Source organism: Hippocampus guttulatus, chromosome 10, assembly GCF_054856545.1.
Source record: "Hippocampus guttulatus isolate MCC_2025c chromosome 10, RoL_Hgut_1.0, whole genome shotgun sequence".
NCBI lineage: Eukaryota > Metazoa > Chordata > Actinopteri > Syngnathiformes > Syngnathidae > Hippocampus > Hippocampus guttulatus.
The window spans coordinates 6,152,834-6,174,552 of record NC_141270.1 but is presented as its reverse complement, the minus strand read 5'-3'; the positions used below and the strand labels follow the sequence as shown (position 1 = coordinate 6,174,552).

Below are 21,719 nucleotides of genomic sequence, written 5' to 3'. Positions count from 1 at the left end.
ATTCACAACCTATCTGCTTCAGGAATTCTTCATAGTCTTCATTAAGATTCTTCCCTTGCTGGTTAGCTTTGCTTGTAGCGACTTTTTTTTATTTATTTTTATTTTTTTAATTGGGCTCCAAGTTTGATGCAAAGCAAGGTTTATAACCTGACCTCGCTTTGGGAAACGATAGAGCGACGTTGTTCTGTCTTTGCGACAAGCTTCTCTTGGGCTGGATTTACACTTTTCCAAATCCGAGCCTTTCTTCAAATGTTTGTTTATGCACATGTCCTTCCAAATGTTTCCAATTTGAGTCCGTCTGAATCCTTGCATCTGTTTCCCTCTTCACACTTTACCTCTAAATTGTTGACCGTTGATGAGATTTCTTTGAAGATTTGCGCCGTTTCTGCTTAAAAATTCACCGTATTATTTAGTAAGATTCTCCACTAGCTTGTTAGCTTAGCTCGAAGGGGCCTCTTTCTTTTTTTTTTCCCCCCCCACCTTTATTTTAATTGGGTGCAGAGTTTGACTCAAAACGAGGCTTTTAACCTGAGGTAGCGTCGGGGGAAAAGGTAGAAAGAGGGTCGTCTTCTCCTGGTCTTATCAGAAAGATGCCTATCAGCACACGCTCGCCGTTATTAGCCGCGGCTAATTAAAGGTTCTGGTGCGGTCCGGCTAAGCGTGGCCCCCATTTGATCTGGGAGGGGAAAAAAAAAAAACGAAGGCTGAAAAGCGAGGGAGAGCCAAATTGAGATGAAAAGAGGGAAAGAAGAGAAGATAAGCAGGGAGGAGAGGAGATTAATCCCTCTAATGATGTTAACATGATGCCCGCCTTTGTTCAACGGGAAGAGCTCCAGAGACAGGCGGCAGATTAGCATGCCAGGCAGTCTATGGAGAATTCATCACACACACACACACACACACACACACACACAAAGGGGTGGAACAAGTACCGCAGGGAGGCCCATGTGGTGGTTATCACATCAGGTGACCTCGCTGAAATCCATCAGGGGATCAATTCTTTTAGCACAGATAAAAGCTGGTCTGTGTGTGCCGCCCGAATCGCCTTTTGAAGGCCTCCACCGGCTTGAAAAACCCTCACCAATTTCGGAAAATGCGAGTGTCCAGGTGAACACGAACCCCTCCAAAATTCACTCAGTAGCGCCCCCTAGAAAAGTGGCAAACATTCTCCCTTGACACAAATTTTGCCGAGTGATTGGACGTTTGGTTCGTCATAAGAGCACACACAGAAAACGTCTCAGGGACCCATTAATAAGGAAAAGGTATACTTGATGTTTTTTTTAAACAGCATATTGTCAAAAGGGCGAGACACACAACCTAAAGGGGTGTGTGTGTGTGTGTGTGTGTGTGTGTGTGTGTGTGTGTGTGTGTGTGTGTGTGTGTGTGTGTGTGTGTGTGTGTGTGTGTGTGTGTGTGTGTGTGTGTGTGTGTGTGTGTGTGTGTGTGTGTGTGTGTGTGTGTGTGTGTGTGTGTGTGTGTACATCGTGGGAGGGTAATCTCTGATCACATTCGTGTGAGGGTAACCGGGGGTGGTTAATCTAGAAGGTATTAGCTGTTAAAGCCAACATGCCCGGATCCTACTGCCCCCTCACATTGTGCAAATGCGCGTTTCTCTGTGAGTGTTGTTGTTGTTGTTGTTGTGATTCCATGCACTGTGGCAGTGAAGCACACAACAACAACAACAAGAGCGAGCAAGGTTAGATGAGGGGAGGGAGAGAGAGAGAGAGAGAGAGAGAGAACTGCCATTTTGCCGACATGTTGTTGTGTTGTCGTGCTGTCCTGGAAGCTCTGTTTCCATTGGATGTCACCATAGCAACCCCCTGGTGATATTACCGCCTGACCCCTCTGATTTGGTGGAGTCAATTTGCCTGGCTGCCACTCATTCACACACACACACACACACACGAATACACACTGAGAGGCATGTAAAAGAGACGCTCAGACGTTTTCCTCGATGATGATGACTGATGGAAAATTTCTACTGTCATCGATCAGTTTTTGTCAGAATGTTTGTCATGTTTCTGAATGAGAAAAATAGCACTCTGCCTTGTTGAACCTAACAATAACATCATGACATGATCAAATAGAAAAAAAATGATTCAAATGTTTTGCTTCAATTCAATTGTGCTGCTCCCTCTGGTGTGCACATCTTGACCACCTGGGGGCAGTACAATGCAGACATACTGATGTGATGTCCAGGAAGCAGGTTTTGGCTCCTCATTCAGCTGCGGTATTATTGGTTGCTCTTCGCAGAGGATAAAGAAATATGCCTGTGAGTGTTATGATATTGTCAGTCCACATATGTTGCGCTGTTGTTTGTGTTCAAAGTTCAGTTTTCTAACATTGTGATGCCGATGCCATTCACTAGTTTGTCTATTGTCTTTTCCCCAAAGTGTATTAGCATTGCGCTAGTAGACAGCAAAGCAAAGTTATGTGGTTAGTGTAAATACACGTCCTTTTCCGTCAAGTCATTTGTATTTAGGATATGAAGTCATCGATCTTATTCAGATCTGCGAGATGTTATTGAATTTTAACTCTAACAATGACACATCCCGGCCCGCCATGTGCCTCGCTTGCACTCGGGCACCGCGTGGATGTGTTAACACACGTCGCTGTGTATTATTGATGAGCCGGCAGCAGTAGTGGAGCTCGGCAGATTAAATAAAAAATGCTAAAGGCCGGCGAGGGGTGCAGATCGCTCATGAATTATTGGCGTTGCGACGCCACACCAGGGAGGTTTCCCCCTTTTGAACGGAAGGGAGGGAGGAACATTTTACACCACCGCCATGTCCTGAAGGGGCCCTGCACAGTCATGTGAACAGTCGGTGCCAAGCCGTCGGTTAGCCTTTAGCTTCTTGACTGACTGCAATTTCAAACATATTTTGGGGAGTATTTAACAAAAAACCCCTGAGGAAATAATGGAAATAGAAATACGGTATACATTTAAGAAAGGCACCGTGAGCGACGCTACCACATGAGTCGAGTTGAACATCAGTTACTTTCCATGATGCTCACCATTCACTCCATGGACTGTCGTCCTTTCTCACGCTCAAGTGCACCTTGGACAGAAGTGATGTCCCACTTGTGTTGTCAGGAACACACTTGCCACACAAGTTAATGAACAAAGCAACTTCGACTGTCGCGAATTGTTTTAATTACGCGCAGACATTTACCGTACACATTCTAATATTTCCTGAGTCCATTGTGTGCTGTCATCGTTATCATGACCTTGCGGCGTGCCGTTCATTCGCTGTCATTAGGCACCTGTAGCGGGAACTGACTCACACACCAGGAAGCGATGCTTGTATTGTAACACGCACGCAAACAAGCAGAGGAGATTTTCCCTAAGTTGCGCTTACATGCTCTGCTGATGTAAAAATCAATGCAAGGGTCATCAGGTTTCTCCTTCCTGCGCGCAATTTAATCACGGACCTTTAAAAGGCGGCGTTTGAGCCATTGTTGGGTCAATAAGGCCGCTTTTAGCAACATCTTAAAAGCCGGGAGAAAGCGAGCGGAGGCTACTTAAGGCGGGAGGGGCCCATCACGGCGTTTCTGGAAGGATCAACACCGGAGAAAATCGCACTGTTTGAACTTCTTGTGTACACAATAGCGTTAAGAGACAATGCACACATCTTTGCCACATTTGTTTGTCCGCTCTTATGTGGTGCGATATAGGTGGGACAAAAAAATTTTTTGTTTTTAGAGGGGACTCAGGAAAACACATCTTGGTGCAGGTCTGAGAAGTTCCTTTTATTTATCAGGGAAGAAATATAATTATCTAATTGATGATATATGTATGTATGTGAAGACACTGATCATGTTAATATTTTCCCACAATTAGGAAAGAGATCTGTGCTGGTGATTGCATCTTTAACTCCCCAACAAAACTAGAAAATTATAACGTCCCATCACCGGTGAGTTGTTTTTAGAACATGCTCACGGACCATACATGTGGTCCTTGGGGACCACCTGGTGACCACGGGCACTATGTTGTTGACTGCTAATCTATAGTATTGATCTACTGTATCTATTTACAGTGTCTATCTGTATTTCTGTGCATCGATATTTTTAGGTCACTGATGTTGATCATTTCAGTTTTCGGTCACCTACCCAAGTCATCTGAGCATGCCTTTTTTTGACTTTCCGAAGAAGTGTGACCCGACACATTGCCCATTCAGTGTACTTGTCCTCCTAGAAAGATTTGTTGATGCTAAATGACTTAGACGTCAGAAGAGAGTGGTGGAGCTGGTTTTATTACATTTCTGCCATTGGGAGGGAGGGGGAAAAAGGCGAGCTTGACTTCTGGCTTATCAGGATTTGACATCAGGTCCCCGGGAATCCCTTGGCCTGGCTAATGCTATCAGCCCAACAAGAACAATGATTGCGGCAAACCGTGAAAAGGACACTTTTGTCGAGACTAGTGCGAGGACAACTGGTTTGGTGAGTCAGGTCATCTGGCTCAGTTTTGCTCGCGTATATTTGTGTGTGTGTGTGTGTGTGTATACCATGCAAAAATGACGAAAAGAAAGTAGTGGTGTTGTGAGTGTAAAAAGTGCCTTTCCGTTTGTCGCCGTGTTTTTGTGGGTGTGTGCATGCATGGATGTGGACTGTCCAAAATGGCACAAATGCCTATTTAATTCGGGTGGTGCCACGCAATGAGGCGAAGACAAGAGCACACGCCAACATTTGTGTGTGTATGTGTGTGTGTGTAGGGTCATTCCGCAATTCAACAAGAAGACAAGAATCCACAGCCTCATTTTTTACGTGTGGGGAACAGCAAAAACTCTTCAGACTATGTCCACAAAATAAAGGTGGGATTGCAGAGGTGGTGCCACACAAGGGTAGAAAAACCAGAACACAAACACAGCTAATTTTTGGGCCCGTTTGTAGGGTGGTGTCACACTAAAATAGAAACAAATGACCGTACACAGTCTAATCTTTCATTTGTGGGAACTAATCAAGGCGAAATAAGGTTGAATGTCAAGGGTGGTCCACACAAACGCAGGAAGACAAGAACACACTGAAACGTGGTTTTCCCAGCGTGTCGACTCGAAAGAGCGGTGTCAGAACAAAGATAGAAAGATAAGAACACAAGTCGACTATTAAGTCACGAACAAGCTTCTTTCATCTCAATCGAGTGTCCTACAACCTTTTAGTCACGTCATGAAACTTACGTTCATTGTCATGAATCAGTGTAGTGTGTGTGTGTGTGGGGGGGGGGGGGGTTATGAATTCCTCTCCTCACTGCTCACAAATCATCTGCATCTTCACGGCCCGCCAGCTCATGGCCTGGCCATGAAGTCAATTCATACCCACGCGTATTAAAACCGATACTGTCATTTTTCTTGCACTATTAATAACTGGGCTGTTTAGCAGAGGAATGTTTCCACATTAATCTGGGGACTTATGACCAATTTCAACATCGCGGATCGTCATGCTTGTCATGAACGAGGTACAGGGTGTTACCTGCAAACTGCAAACCTATAAACAGACACACACGCACACACACACTCATAAAAGGGCACACATATTCAACAGGCAAACTCGTTGTGAGGTGAGGTGGGGGTCACCTGGCTGGGCCCATGCCAGGCTGTTATTAGTCAGGAGGCCTCGCTGGCTGTGTTTAGACATGTGAGCAGTATCTCATACACGCACGCGCACACACACACACACACACAGTTGGATCCAGCTCCTGCTAACAGGAGGCCGAGGATTACGTGCATGCGGTGCGGGGAAACATAAGAAAAGTGTGAAATTTAAAAGGGGCTTTAAAGTGAGAGCTGCTGTGGGGGTCACCTAATCCCCCCCCCCCCACACACACACACACTCACACTCTCTCTCATATGAAATACACATACCATGCACGGCTGCACTTCCATGCATCAGTTCGGCATCCGTTAGAAATGCAGTGAAACGAATGCTAAACTGGTTTTACAGAGCAAAAAGACAAGTTGGGCAACCACACACATACACACACACAGTTGTGTACAACAGTATCCATGACAACCAACTGCTTGAAAAGTAAACATGACTCTTACCGGTCAAGACAATCCGCTGAAACAATTTTCCCCCCAAAGGAAATACAGAATTTAGGACATAATTGAAATAATCCGTTTCCGGGTCAGACTGTTGCTATTATGGAACTAGTTTATAACCGCGAAGTAATGTGTAAAAAAAAAAAAAAATAATAATAATAATAAATGAATAAGCAGCTGTTATATTAAAATTTCAAAATAAAAGAAACTCAGCTCAGGCTGTAAACTGAGATCGGAGGGGAGGGGGAAGGGGGGCAGGCCTGGGCCCCGGTTTTGGAGCTTCTCCAAGCATGGCGAATTCTGTTGCTTTTTCCCTCCAATTTCGGTAAATGTATCCAGAATATATATATATATATATTTTTTTTTGGACTAAATGTATTCATCTATTTCTGTAATTCATTAATTATTTTTATTTTTTTTCATTTGTTTGTCGTTAATTTTTATACTTGAAATTCAGCTGCTGTGGTTGGAATGACCAAAAAAAACAACAACAACAAAAAAACGATGAGGTCCGGCCTATTTCGAATATTCCAGAAAACAAACAGGAAGCTGGACACATGAGTGCTACTCCCCACAAATGTCAGCACGTCTTTTTATGACACACACACACAGGCACGCACGCTGCTTGATTGCAGTTTGGCAAGTAGCCAGTTTGGGTCGCCAAAGTAACCCCAACAACAAATTCACAACATGATCTCATTCGCATGCTGTACTGTATATACAGGCACCATCAACATGTTAGCCGTAACTTTTTGGGGGCATTTTGTCCACATGGCACACATCCATACCTGTGTGTGAGGCAAATGAAGAGAAAAGTAGGCGGAGCCTTGGGGGGCGTTTTGTGATATGACCCCTCCCCCTGCCCCCCAAAAAAGAGGTGCGGACTTCACGGGGCGCTGTTGCGCATACACCTCAATGTTTAAGAGTACAAAATAAGCAAGTTGAGATAAACTGACGCTGGTTTGTTTTCAGCATGTGTGCAGTTTGAGAACTCTGTTGCTGCAAGTAATTGAGACACATTATAAACGTGACTCATCTAATTTGAAAATTGCCTCGGTTATGATGTTAATCAAACTACCACAAAAGACATGATCGCTGTTTATTTTGTTTTTGACTGCGCGCGTGCGTGCGTGTGTGTGTTTGTGTGTGTGTAAGCGCGCGCGCGTGTGTGTGTAAGCGCGCGCGTGTGTGTCTTGTTCTTGTTATTGTTGTGCCCTTGTCATGTTCTTGTGTACCATTGTTGACAAAGTGTTCTGTTACAACTGGTATGTAGACAACTTATCCTCAGTCGATCGCTACAGTTCCAAATGATTGCGATACTATCCGTATCACAGTATCGTGATACTACTGGTATCATAAAAGGATTGTGATGCTTTCGGTGTCGGTTGCAATGTATCATTCATGATGCTGTTGTATCACTGGCAAGACTATCGGTATTGGTGCAAAGTATCTTATCTGCATTTGTGATGAGTAGTGGTCTCAGTGGCAAAAGTATTTTTATTCTACTCAATCTTTAGTAAAGTTCCATTTTGCTGTCTATCATAGGCAAAGTATCACGGTACTATTGGTGCAAAGTTCTCAATCTTTGAATATATGATGATGCTATTGGTTTTGTTGGGAAAGTATCTCAATGTTATCGTTTCGGTAGAAAGCATCATGATGCTATCAGTTTTACGGTATTGTGATAGTATCAAGATATTGTGATGTTCTCTGCATCGTCAAAGTACGATGTTCCTGTCGGTCGTCGGCAAAGTATTGCGATAGCTTTTGTGCAAAGTAGCACAAAACTATCTGTGTAAGTATCGCGATACTATCTGTATCATAAGTAAAGTATCGTGATACTACCAGCACCAGATGTGTTTTGAATCGGTGGCAAAGTATCACAAAACTATATCAGTATTTTAAGAGTGACAATGTTGATTCTGTGGCAATCGATCATGATAATATTGGTGGCAAAAAAGTGCATGGATGTCAAGTATCATGGTCACAATATCGTGATACTTTGAACTATCGCGGTATCGCATAGCCATGTGCCTGCTTTATTGTTCCTTAAGAAAAGAACGTGAACTTTTTGTTGACCTTGTTATGTTCGGTTTCCCGCCCTGATAGTGATTTTATGTTATGCCCAAGTGCAAACGAAACCCTTGTCTTGCTGTCAATTCATATTTGTCCATGAGTGTGACAGACTGGCTACTTTCTTTACTCTGTGTGTGCACGTGTATATTTCAACACGATGCTACTAAATCCCATCATGCGCAAGTGCTATTATGCTAATAAATCATCTCTTTTTTTCCCCCGGTCAAAGTTTAACCATTTTACTGTGACTTTGCATGTACAATGTGTGTGTGCGTGTGTGTGTGTGTGTGCGTGTGTGTGTGTGTGTGAGCAGGAAGCACATGTGGGCGAGGCGTTAATTGTGGTTTGAGGAGCAAACAATGGATGTCATCCACGCACTGACAAGTCGACGATAAGCGCCGATGCCGAGTCCTCGCCTTCTCCTTTTCGCTCTCTTAAATCACCTTGAGTGGCAGCCGGCGGGAGCGTGTGCGTGGTGGCCACCAGTTATTTCCAGCTCTCCGAGATTTTGAATATGCATCGTGCACCTCTGTTGGCGGGTGCCCAAATAGGCCAAATAAGTCCTGCTCAGCCTGTGTGTGTGTGTATGTGTTTGTGTGTAGCTATCTCCTAAAATAATATTGCTAGTGGGCTCTGTGTGTGTGTGTGTGTGTGCGGTGGAAAATGGATGGATGGATGGATGGATGGATGGGCTCTGTGTGTGTGTATGTGTGTGTTAGGGTGTGTGCGTGTCTGGTGAATTGAAATGAGCGAGCTTGCCACGTAACCTTTTGTATCTCCAATCTGCATCTTTCCACCAGCTCATTATTAAATTACTTCGCAATCGGTCACACCACCGAGGCAGCTGATGAAAAAGACAATTTCTTGCTTTTAATTGGCCATTTCACGTGCGCCGCACGTACACCTGTGCGCTTGCGTGTGTGTATAGAACATGTGTGTGATGTAATGAGAATAGGCCATTAGCTTGGCAGTCACACTCGGTTCCAGTCTCTTTTCAGACCAGACACGAGAAATCGCTGCAAAAGTCAAACACAATCTGATTTGTTTAAATTCCAATGTAATCCCCCCCCCACCCCCCGCTGGGGAAATAATGGTAAGCCATTTAAATACAAAAAAAAAAGAGAGAGACTGCAAACTAAAAGTAATATGAGTAGATGGAAATGTTTACTTAGAAAAATAGCATTATTCTCAATATTATTATGCTATATTATTGTGCTTTATTGGAAAAAAAAACATTTAGTCGTGGCATTAAATAGAATGTAAATAAATGACCATTTCAAATATTCTTTGCTTCATTTCTATGGACACTGTGCTGCTCCTTGTGCTGACGTATAATACAAGTATGCGAGTCGACCTGAAGCCGTCTCAGCTCTTTATCGCTCTTCAAAGAGGATAAAGAACATATGCCTGAGTATTGCTGCATGTCTATGCGTGTTGCTCAGCTGCTTGTGTTCAAATATCCATCGCGTAAAGTGTTTTGCAGCGTGCTGAGTGCAGAAACTATCGTACGTACATGTACCGTTTTAAAATGCTTCTCACGGCGCTCCAGATTCCCATTCTTTGCCAGTGCCATCGGTGATTTTCAAATGAAACAAACTTTGAATAATATATTTTTTTAAAGTTTATTTTATTTCTAAAATACTTTTGGGTGAAATTGAAACTGATAGGATGCTGAGGGTGCTTACACAAAAATAGAAAACCAGTCCGGGGGCGACCCGTCGATCGCGATCGACGGGTTTGGCACCCCTGCGGTATGCATTAACATTAAGCTAGCAGACTTTAAAGCAAAGTTATGTGGTTGTTATATAATAAACTGCAGGTCATATGAAACAGCCTGTAGACTTTATTTTTTGGGTTTTCCACCCTGCTGCGGCATCAGAAAGCCAAAGAAAAATGGCGAAAGGCACTTGTGGGGCTACGCTGACGTGTGTGCCTGAAAACACAGCTTTGAGGCCTATTTCCACCCTCGTCACCCCGAAAATATTGGTCCTCCTCCAAGTTGTACACACTTTGAAGGCCTCCGTACTCTGGAGGCGCATCAACAAAGACCGCATGGCGTCCTCAGTTGTGGCGCAACACATGGACGGCATGTGTGTATGTGTGTGTGTGTGTGTGTGTGTGTGTGTGTGTGTGTGTGCCCCTGCTGGGACTCCAAACGCCCAGGCGCTTGGCTCCCACGACGAGGCTACGGGAGTACATTTTTTATTTGGGGTCACCTCGTATATGACACTTCTCTTGCCCCGTTTTGGGCCAAAATAGCCTGACTATTGTGGTCGCGCTTGAATAGTGAGCCTCATTGTGTTGCCTTGGGGGAGGCCATAAACACTGGGCATGTATGGTGGCTTGGGGGGTCGTGCGAAGGTGAAGAGGAGCTCGCCGTTTACTCCTCGTCTTCTCATTCGGCTCAGCTTGTTAACGCTCGCAGTGAGAGCGTCTACTTTCTTTCCCCCTCCCCGCACCTCCCTTCTCCTTCTTTCCATTCTGCCTCTTGTTCCCCCGGCTGCTATTATGAGAGGCATTTTCTCCTATGTTCCAGGCCCCATGGTGCATCTGGCCTCAGATACGGGCACATCGGGGACAGGAAGCTGGTGGCGGGAGAGAGATGGGGTGAAGGGGTGTGTGTGTGGGGGGGGGGGGGGGTGATGTTGTCCAGTATGTGTTGAAACTGGACCGCCACTTTCCACCAGAGAAAGGAGGCATGATAAGGAGTGATAAAACAGGCCGAGGAAGTAAATACATGAAAGGGGGGTGCGTGGGGGAGGGTGGTGAAGGAGACGTAACGGTCCACTCTGAAACGAGGCGTTTTTTCTACAGAGTTTTGTATGTACAGTAGTTCGAGTGCGCACTTCAAAAAAGTCTGATATATTATGACACTATCAATATTCGAGACCCCGTATTTTGATACTTATGCTTTCATTGGTGAAATATCATGATGCTTCTTGGAAATGGTGGCAATGGATCAGAATGCTCTCGGTATCGTAGGCAACCTATCGGAGTACTTTTTAAATTATTGGAAAACCATCATGATGCTATTGGTATTGGAGTTGAAGTATTGTAATACTAACAGTATCGTAATATTGGTATCATTAGCATGGTAATGTCATCTGTATCGTTGGTAGAGTATAGTGAATATTATCACTATTCAATGGAAAGTATTGTGACTTTTTGAATTGCAAACAGAATCGGGTGATGATATCAACAGTTTTGACAAAGTATCAAAAAAAGGCTACTGATATTGTTGACAAGGTATCGTGATGGAATCATAATCCAATGAGTATCATGAGTGTCGCATGTAAAAACATTGCAATCCAAAATATTGTGACGATATCAGCATCATTGCTCAAATATCAAAATACTAACGGTATCATTGGTAAAGTGCACTCTAAAAAGAGGCCATTTTTCTGTATTTGTCATCCTTGCGAGGAAAATGCAACATCATGAATGCCATTTTCATTGCTCTCCAAAACGAGGCAGTACTTTGATGGAGTAATATGCGCACACTAGAAATGTTGTTCTCCGAAAATGATTCACTTTTTCTCTCGTTTTGGATGCGGCTGTCACAGTCTACTACGAACAAACACTTGGCTTTCTAAGAAATGCGCCTTGCCAAAAATTCCTCCGTCTTGCATCACCATGTTTGTGGATGTGCAGCGGGGAAGAATATTAAAAAGGAGGCTTTCAAATATATATATGTATATATATATATATATGGGAGGGGTCTTTGGGGGGGTGGTAGCGAGGGAGTGGAGGTCAACAGTTAGTCAGCGCTGGCCCTCGGGTGACCTTCTGTAAAGGGCCCGCAGAGGAGAGGAGTTAGAGGAATGCTCCTCGACTCTCCCATATCTCCCCCAGCGAAACGGGCCCCCGCCAGGGAGGGCTGGTGGAAGGGATGGATGGGGAAGGGGAGGGAGGGAGGGTGTTGGTGATAAAACTCCAGACGTTCCCTCATTTGATGGTGCTCTGCCATGTCGGTACATTCTCGCATTCCTCCCTTGCTGTCCTCACACCCCCCCAAAAACAGACACAGAATTCCCCACTTTTGATTCCAGCAAAGTTGCAAAACAAGTCTTTGAAAACACCAGCCATCAAAGCGAGTTTCATAAAGCAACGTGACATTGTCTATCATAAGTAGACCCACCAAAAACAAACAAGTGTCAAAAAGACACAGGAAGTCTACCAGTTTGATTTGAAGCAGCCGTTTCCGATCATTTTCTGCAGTCCTTCGAAGGCAAACTTTTCGTACCCAATTTTTTAAAAATTCAGCCCCAGAAGCCAGTTGCATGTAACTACATGAAATTTGATAGGTATGTTTATCTTGAGTAGAGCTACAAAAAAAAAAAAAGTGATGTCCAAAAAGACAAATGAATTCTTGCGGTTTTGTTTCATTCCTTTCCTCGTAGAATATTGTGAAAATTCAACCCCCGAAGCCAGTTTAACTTGGCAACATGAAATTTGGTAGACCAATCATTAGTAAACCAGCAAAAATAGTCTAAACTAGATATTTCTACCACCACATGGGAAATCGGCCATTTTGTTTTAAAGCAGACGGTTTGGATCATTTCCTGGAGTTCTTCAAAAAAAAAAAAAAACTTTTCCTACCTAAATATTTGGAAACTTCTGTCCACAATTCCAATTTAACAGCATGAAATTGCTGCACGAAAAGACACAAAGTCTGGCATTTTGGCTTCGAGCTGTCATTTCATGCTTTCAAGCGGTCAAAGACAAACAAAATAGTTTTCAGCTTGCCACCAAATTTGAACCATGTGTACTCGACGCACGGGCGAGACTAAATTGCCAAAATTTGTTGTGAAACATGGCCGCCAATTTGGATGACTCGCCATAAAACACAAAACGCCAATATCGCAAATCAGTAACTCAAAGAACAGGTTTGTACAAAGTTATTCTTTCTTATTTGGTGGTATGGCGCTTCATTTTTTCATTTTTAATTTGAATTCATTACACATCTCGTGTTTGTTTATTTTTTTTCTGTGAATTTGCCAGCACTTTGTATCCAAAAGGAGTACACGTCCCTTCAAGCAATGAGGGGGTCAAACGTGTCCCTTTTGTTTTGCTCTTCTCCTTCTTCTGTGCTGGGGGGGGGGGGGGGGGGTGGCCCTTGAAATGCTGGGGGTGGTTGGGAGGGGGGGGACTTTTGTTTCTTTTACTTTTGGCTAATGCTCCCCTTACAAGACGTCAAATGCAAGAGTCCGGTGGGGGCAACAGCAGGAACACATAAATCAAGTCCCCAAATCCCCGAGAGGCCTCGCGCTCCTCGGGGGTCATTGCACTGGTCAAAGGGTCGATTCACCAGGGGTTAGGTCACGGCAGGTCAGTGTGTGTGTGTGTGTGTGTGTGTGTGAGAGAGGCGCAGTGAGAATGCTTTTGCTCTCGGTTAAAGGATATATTTTTAACGGATGATTCGACGGCAGTCACAGTTTCTTTGTCATCGGATGTATTTTGGAAATCAACATGAATTTTCCATATTTGTTGTCTTTTTGTCCGCATGTATAGAAGTTCACTGAAGTTGCCTAAAATGTGTTTTTATATTCATTTTTTTTTAATTCACTTTTTGACATTTATAGTATTGTGCGACATATACGCTAGTATATAATATTGTAATATTAAAACCCTTTTCAAATGACATTGTTTAATATGATTTATTTGTTGTTTTATTTTATATCTCTTCCTGTTTGTCAATAATGATTTAAAACGATGGACAATTTACAGAAATTCTTTGGGCCGTTACACTTTTACTGCAATTCAAAAATCAAATAAAACTTGATTTAAAAAAAAAAATCGACATCAAATATGATATTTTAAAATCATTTTCTTCCATGATAGTTGCTACTAATTTGATCATTATGATGACTGAAGTTCTTTCCTGAGTGGCTGGGAGGACATCAGATGTCTTTTAGCGAGTGGCCTTCCTTGACTCCGGATTAACCCCACTTCACTATCAGTCCATTGGTTCGATTCCCCCTTTGCTAAATGTGTCTTTGTTGTTTTGCCATCCCCCCCCGCACATGCTCCCCAGCGGTTAGGAATGACAGCGCCACCTGACTCATTGCTTGACAGGCTTTTTTTTTTCATGGATTTCCATTGTTACAAACTGTCTATTGTAAAAAGTTTTTCCGTGGTTCCAATTTTGACTTTATCTTTTACTTACATCGCACTGTGTGTTTTCATCTGAAGCTACAAGCTTTCCAAGGCCGCCCGAGCAGCTCTTTTAATCTTGTTTTCTCTCTCTTTCCACTCCTCCTCCTCCTCATCCTCGTCCTCCTCCAGGTTCATCAACGCCAGGAGGAGAATAGTGCAACCCATGATCGACCAGTCGAACCGCGCAGGCAAGTCTTTTCATGTATCCAACAAGTTGTTTGGCTTTTTGGCTCCAGAACTCCTTTCCGCAACTCCCCCTGCCATCTTGTCCCCATTTGTGGCCGTTTCAGGGAGAGGTTATACCGCCCCCCCCTCCCTCCCCTTTTACACAGCTTAGTTTGGGCTGCTGTAAACTTTATTACCTGTAATAGGGGTGAAAGGTCAGGGTGGTATTAGGGGCCGCAGTAAAGTTCAAAGGCATCCAGAGGGGGCGAGATCTTGCTTCTGCTCCAGTTGACCCACTAACGGCCTCAGTGGGAGCTAAGTGGATTTCTATGAGGGCGTCACAATGGGCCAAGCGTTCTCGGGTTGCACTTGATTCGCCGAGCGCCCTCGAGTCCGTGCAGGACCCCCCCCCCCCACCCCCCGATTTACGACATGCACACATTGTGTTCTCTCACCGGCTGTTTACATTGAAAGTCAACGTCCAAGCAAAAAAAAATAGTCTTTGGAAATCAATGAGCGCCATAAACTAAAAAAAAAAAAAAAAGTATGTAAAATAAAATCATCCTGTTGCATTTCAATAGCTCATTTGGAATGCCAACAAGAAGAAAGAGTACAAAAAAAAAAGCTACCGACAACAACAACACCCTGTTGGAACCTGGAGATAAAACAGTGGGGGGAAAAAAGATATAAATATCTGCAACACCTGTTGGAACGGAGACCAAAAAGAGAGCGCAAAAAGAAAAAACATTTTTACAAAAGACAACAAAAACAACTACTGGAACCGGTTTTGGAGGAATTGAGAATAAACTAAAAAGAAAAAGCCCAAAAACGAAAAAGGGAAGACTTCAACAAAACCACATGTTGGAACCTTTGGGAACCTGGAAATGATGGAGAAAAGATAGCCAAAGCTTGTCACAGAAAAACCACGCCATGTTGTTCGAACCTGGTTACAGAACCAGCGACAACAGAGTGTAGGAAAAGCGTGCAGAGAAAGCAAAAAGAGAGAAAAAAAACATGTTGAAAACAGCATAAACAGCAAGACAACAAAAACAACACCTGCCGGGACCTGGTTGGGAAACCTGGCAAAACGAGGGCACGGACTGCAATCCTAAAACACAAAAAACACCTGTTGGAACTTGTTTGGAGGTTTGCTGGTCGACAAAGTGAATCATGCGGGAAAATAAACCTCAAGAGTCAACCAAAACTTGATTCCATTATTTCCTTTGATGGGAATCAATGTATGCATTCTCCTCTAGCGATTGCTCATGTCTGCCTGCGTCCTGCAGACTGGAACTAATTGATACCGACTGCTAATGCACACGCTGTCCACAAAGTCTTTTAATGAACTATTGCGTCTATCTATAGATATGTTGATTTTTTTTAATGGAGTGCGTAAAACGTGTGTGTGTGTGTGTCTGTGTGCGTGCCATTCAAACCTCATTAAAGCATTAAAGCCCACCAGGAGCTTAGCGGTGTAAAAAGTCCGTTACAAGACAACGGGTGCTCCTGCTCCTGCTCGTGCGTGCAGCGGTCGACAGATGATCCTGCTCCGGCCACTGAGCCTTAATTACAAGCGCTAATTGACCACCCCGCTTTACCGCCGCCCCCTTTTCCCTCCCCCGCCCCCTTCTCTCTCCCCTTCGATATCTCCTCCATATGTACACACAGTAAGTCAAGGAGCTCCGTATAATCCAGATGGCCAGCCGATGGGGGGCTTCGTCATGGACGGCCAGCAGCACATGGGAATCAGACCACCTGGTGAGGCTTTTTAAAAAAAAATTTTTTGGGTCGTCTTTCTTTCGCCGTTCACCTGCCATCGTGCATCGTATGCGAAATGCGGATGACAGCTTCTTGATGTGGCTAGCTGCTTCAGCTACAAAAATGTCATAGCATGACATCATAGCATGGCGTCATATTGTGATATCACGGCATGGGCAGTCAGCGGGAGGCGACGCCATCCGGTGCGTTAATCGCGCGACATTATCGTGTGACATTGTGGCGTTGCGCTGCGCAAGCTCCGTCAACGGTGTAATTAGCTTGACGAGGTCCCGAGCTGTAGCGTGATGAAGTGCGCTACGTCCTCTTGTCATTTCGTAGCACATGAGGTCCTAGCAAGACGTCGCAGCACAAGGTTGTAGCTTAGCACAGTAGCATGACATCGTAGCATGGCGTTCTAGCATGACCTCGTAGTGTGGCCAAGTAAAGCAACGTTCTTTGGGATGACAACGGGAACATGAAATCATCATGACCGTATGTCATATGCGACGTCGTAAGTGAATACGGCAGCATTGTAGCGTGTTGTGGTAGCACAACATCGTCGCGTGATTTTGTCATACAACGTCCTAATGCGTGGCATCGTAGCGCTACGCCGTATCGTGATGTAGTATGACGACGTAGCATATCGTCGTACCGCGACGCCGTATCATGACATTTTTCATGATGTAATGTAAACATTGAAGCGTATTTTTGTCGTAGCATAAAATCATAGCCTGGTGTTGTAGCATGACGTCATAGCGCAACACTATTCAGAATGAGTGTTGCGTGAAATAGTGTACGATGTCATAGCAAGACATCGCAACGAAACATCATTCTGTCGTAGCGCAGCATAGTAGTGTATTGTTAGCGTATGTTCGACAAGCATCATCGCTGTATGAAGAGGTGTAGCAAGAGGTCATAGCATAGCAACTATTTTAATTTTTTTATTTTGCTTGTTTATTTTTTTCACTATTGACTGATTTGAATGTGGTGTTCCTCAGGACCAATGGGCGGCATGGGTATGAACATGGGCATGGAAGGTCAGTGGCACTACATGTAGCCCCGCCCCCACGCCGGGGCCGACCAATCGCAACAGCGAGGCGAACGTAAGTCTGCAGTCTTATACTCGCATGAGTTTTCATTCTTTGCAGTTTGGGCATAGATTTTATTCAAATACATATCTGCGCGGCCATTTTGGTTGATTGCTGTCGACTGCAAATGACGTCAAAGTGCTTCAGGGCTCATTTCACCTGAGCCCTGAGTAATCGTGATTTCATTTTTCGTCAACAAGTGGCAACATGGCCGCCCCCTCAGAATCATTAAAAACTGCTGGATTTTGCTCCTTAATTCCTAGTCCATGAAGGCAATATTAATCAGAATATTGCGTTCTGTGTTGTTTAGACTAGTGGGGAGCGCATAGAACATATTACTGTAAAGAAAATATTTGACTTGACTTCCCCTTTAAGGCCCCTCTGCCTAACCTCCCCTCACTTTGTAGTACTTCTCAGTAGGTCAGTTTCTCACCGTTTTTTTTTTTCTCGTCACTCTCATTTTCTCTTACTCCCTTTTCCATCTCCATCCTTCCCTCCCTCGCTCATCCCAAGGCCAAATGGACTCCCACGTCATTCCGGAACATACCGTACAGTGTATGGCAAGTGTCTGGTGTTTAGAAAGTGCGCACGTGAGCGTCTGCCAAATGAAAACACGGATAAAATGTTTGCGCGTGTGCGCGCCGATGTATACCCCCATACGTGTGTGTGTGTGTGTAAGTGTGTGTGTGTGCGGTAATAGGATTACTGCTGGCACAGGAAGAGGGAACGCAAACTAGTGCAAAAAAAAAAAAAAAAAATGGAGGAGGAGGAGGTAGCCAGCAGGCTATGGAGCTTAGCAGGGCCTAATTGACTCGATCCAAATTAAATATGCCGTCAACAGAGGTGTGACCAATGGATTTGACTTATTCAGTTTACCGAAATGGACGCCATTAACCCCCTACGCGGAGTGTGGCGCTATTAAAACAAAAAAACAAAGCATCTCATCGTGAGGAAATGTAGTTACGGAAGCACTAGCTATATTGTGTGTGTGATTGCGTGCGTGTGTGTATATGTATGTGTTGGGCGTGCCCAAGTAGCCGCTCTCTCTCCTCGTCCCCGGAAGCAGCTGCTCGCCTTCCCAGCAGACGTCGCTTTAAACAGCCTCAATTTGCCTGCTCAATCCCGTAATTGGGCCACCAGAGGAATCCTGGCCCAGCCAAGACGAGCAAGAAACGGGGAGGGAGACGGGGAGGGAGCCGGGGAGGAGGAGGAGGAGGGAAAGATGGAACGGACCAAAGGGAGGGAAGAAAGAAGGAGGGGGGGGGGGCTTACAGCTTCATCAGCTTGTATTGGTGGCATCTTTTCTAGGTCAATTAAAGGATGAAAGTCTTTTGTGAGCAATTAAATTAATAGCGGATGATGATTGGGGGGGGGGGGGGGTTCCAAAAAAGATTCATTTTGTATCCGAAGCATTTTTCATGAGCTTCTTCAGCTTCTTGTTCATCGTGGTCGTCATTGGCGCATTCGAGCCAATTAGTGTTGCTTTGTGACGTTCCAGTTGCCCCCCCCCTTGTGAAACAATACACCTGTCAGCATGCATAAAGTCGGCCAAGCCAAGCAGAAGACAGACCCCCCCCCTCCCACACTCACGCTTTGAATGCCGTCGAGGTGACTTGCAAGTCACCTTTGGCCCCGTTTGCTCTCGCCAAAGACACCCCCCCCCCCCCGCCCCCAAACCCCCATCGCCGGATCCAAATCCAAATTTCAAGTTTTTCATGATGTAAAATATGAGCCACGGATGCTTGCTAAAAATTTCAAACAGACGATTTTAAAAAAAAACGCACGTACTCCTTTCCCAAGCTGCAAAGAAAAAGAAAAAAAAGTCCACAAAGCCAATAAAGCTTTTTATGTAAAACCACTATTAGAATTTTATTTTTGTATTCTTAAAATTGTTTTCGATAAATGTTCATACCCATCCTAAATATCCTTTTTCATAGCATTTAGCGAATGTCTGCCTTGCTTCGGGGCCACTATATGCCCCCCCCCCCCAACTGAGCGCTTCCCCAAGTGTGTATGCCGTGACTGGGTAGAGGTAGCTGTGCCCGTGAAGCCCCCCCAATGTCGGTCCCCACCTCGGCTAGAGATGCTTTTGTGCCCCAATCCTGGCTCCGATCATTAAGAGCGAATTTGTTAACCCTGGGCCGAGGGGTTGAAGCGCGCCCCCGCCTCCCTGCCATGAACTTCCCTTTTTGAACTTTTACTGTTAACGATGGGGTTCCTGGAGACTGCCCCCCCCGGCCCCCCCGCCCCCCACACACACACACTTATTGTCCACATGAATGCTCGTCCCCGTCGTTTCGACCCCTGCGGACTCCAACACGGGAAGCCTTCAAGCTCCGCGCATCGATTGGCTTATTAGTGGAAAACCTTATTAGCAATTTGTGCTCCTTGCAGCTCTTTATTGGGACTCGACGTACATTGACTTCGCACGCATCGACTCTTGCAGTCAGCGCGTTCTTGTTAAGCGTGCAAAATATGGATTTTTCTTTTAGTGCCACGTTTACATGCTCGGCTTTGGCACTGCAGGTGATGTTTGAGGATCAAGGAAGCGGTCTTACATGGAATTTTCCAAAGCGTGAGGCCTTCATTAGTCTGAAGTATGTCACGTCATCCTTAAATCCGACTTTCAAAGCTATTTAAAAAAAAAAAGGCCACAAATACAATAAGCGCTGCCATATTTTGACCACAATACCAATTCAGCACACTGCAGCGCGGCCAAGGCTTTTTACAACACAAGGAAACTTTCACACAACAAACACAACAAAAATACTGCCATTATCGGGAAAAATACAACTTTTTTGTAATGAAACTGTATTCTTAAAAATGTAATGAAACCAGTACTTTTTAAATACATAATTTCTCTCAATAAAATACAACTTTTTTTTCCAATGGGAAAAATACCTTTAAAAATGACATACAATACAAAAACATTTTCATATGAAGAAAATGACTTTTTTAATTGAAAAAAAATGTATGAAAAAAGTCCAAATCCACCCCCCCCCCCAAAAAAAATCTGACTTACCACAGTATATTATTTTATTTATTTATTTATTCTATATGTAATAATATAATGAAACAATTAAATAATCTTTTAGGTTTTATCGTTGTAACGGCCCTCGGAGCCAGCACTACAAACTTGACCTGAGACAAAAAAATTATTTGACACCACTGGATCTGCTCTTGTCAATTATTTTCTTTGTTCCAGGAAGGGGAAAAAAAGCATTGCCAAAAAATGTACTGAGAACTAGAGTGGTCTCACTCCATATTTTTAAAAAATAATAATAATAAAGTGAAGAAATGAATAGCTCAAAGGCAAATCAATGAAAATGAATGGCTCAAAGGCAAAAAGAAAATAAAAAATAGTGTGAGTCAATGATATCATCTTTCTTGACAGATTTGCAGACTGTTTGAACTTGGATCACGATTGCACAAAACTTGTTGTGGCTGGCGTCAAACTTGAAATCACTGGCGCGAAATGGAGCCAGCCCGCTCTGATATCCTCATTTGACTTTACCATCCAAACAAACACTCTAATGTGACTTTCAACTCATTTACAATCTGCTTCTTGTTACCATTAGCTTTAGCATTGAATTTCATGATTAACCCTCTCTTTTCTGTGTGTGTTCAGGACCGCAGGGCACAGCAGGAGGTCCCCTGCCACACGGGGGCATCTGAACGGATTTACGGGGATGCCCTCCGTCCCGACCGCAACGCCGCCCATCTTCCTTCCTGCGCACTTCCGACACCCCTTCCACTTGTTTATTATCACCCGGCCCCCCTTCGAGGTTCCAAGAGGTGCCCGCCCCCTCCTGGCCCCCCGCCGTCCCCTTTCCCATCTCCCCAAACTCCAAAAAGATCACCTTGACCACCCGCCCCATTTTGTTGGCGCCGCCCTTCGATCACACTTCCAAGGCTCTATTGAAACTTCCTGTGGCGTTCCTCGAAAAAAAAAAAAAACTCTTTGATGGACGAGCAAGACGACGGCGGCGGGATATCAGCGCGAGGACAAGCCAATGTCTCTAAAGCTGACAGGGCACTTAAGAAACCCCAAAAAGAAGGTGCCCAGCTCAAAAAAAAAAAAAAAAAAGGACAAAAAGAAAACAATTCAGAGAAATGCGGCCAAGGGAAAGATACAAAAGGTATAAAAAAGAAAAGTATATGGAGCCCGTTGTTTGGGAAGCAAGCGAAAGAGGAAGTACACTGTCAAGCGGTGTCGAAAAATGCTGGACTCTCACAACAACTATTGTAAATGCTATTGTATTGTTCTGCATATTATGTTGTTTCTAATAGAGTTTTTTTTGTAAAAAAAAAAAAAAAAAGCCTCAATTATTTGTTTTTTCCTCCCCCTTCCATTCTTTAAACATACACGCATGTGGATAACTATTAGGGGCCTACGTCCCTCAAAAAGAGACGATAAGTATCTTGAAACGATTAGCTATGC

The 21,719-nt window shown here is 44.2% G+C and overlaps 1 protein-coding gene across 2 annotated transcripts in view; it reads left to right on the top strand.

Moving 5' to 3' along the window:
• meis1b (Meis homeobox 1 b) overlaps nucleotides 1-21,379 on the top strand; it is an 88,548-nt gene extending 67,169 nt beyond the window's left edge. For both annotated transcript variants that reach the window (XM_086121527.1, XM_086121528.1), the window contains 4 exons: nucleotides 14,397-14,455; nucleotides 16,101-16,190; nucleotides 17,189-17,293; nucleotides 20,907-21,379. In XM_086121527.1, coding sequence (XP_085977653.1) covers nucleotides 14,397-14,455; nucleotides 16,101-16,190; nucleotides 17,189-17,247 — 208 coding nt within the window. In that variant the 3' untranslated portion in view covers nucleotides 17,248-17,293; nucleotides 20,907-21,379. The remainder of the gene's footprint in view (nucleotides 1-14,396; nucleotides 14,456-16,100; nucleotides 16,191-17,188; nucleotides 17,294-20,906) is intronic.
• The last annotated feature ends 340 nt before the right edge of the window (nucleotides 21,380-21,719 follow it).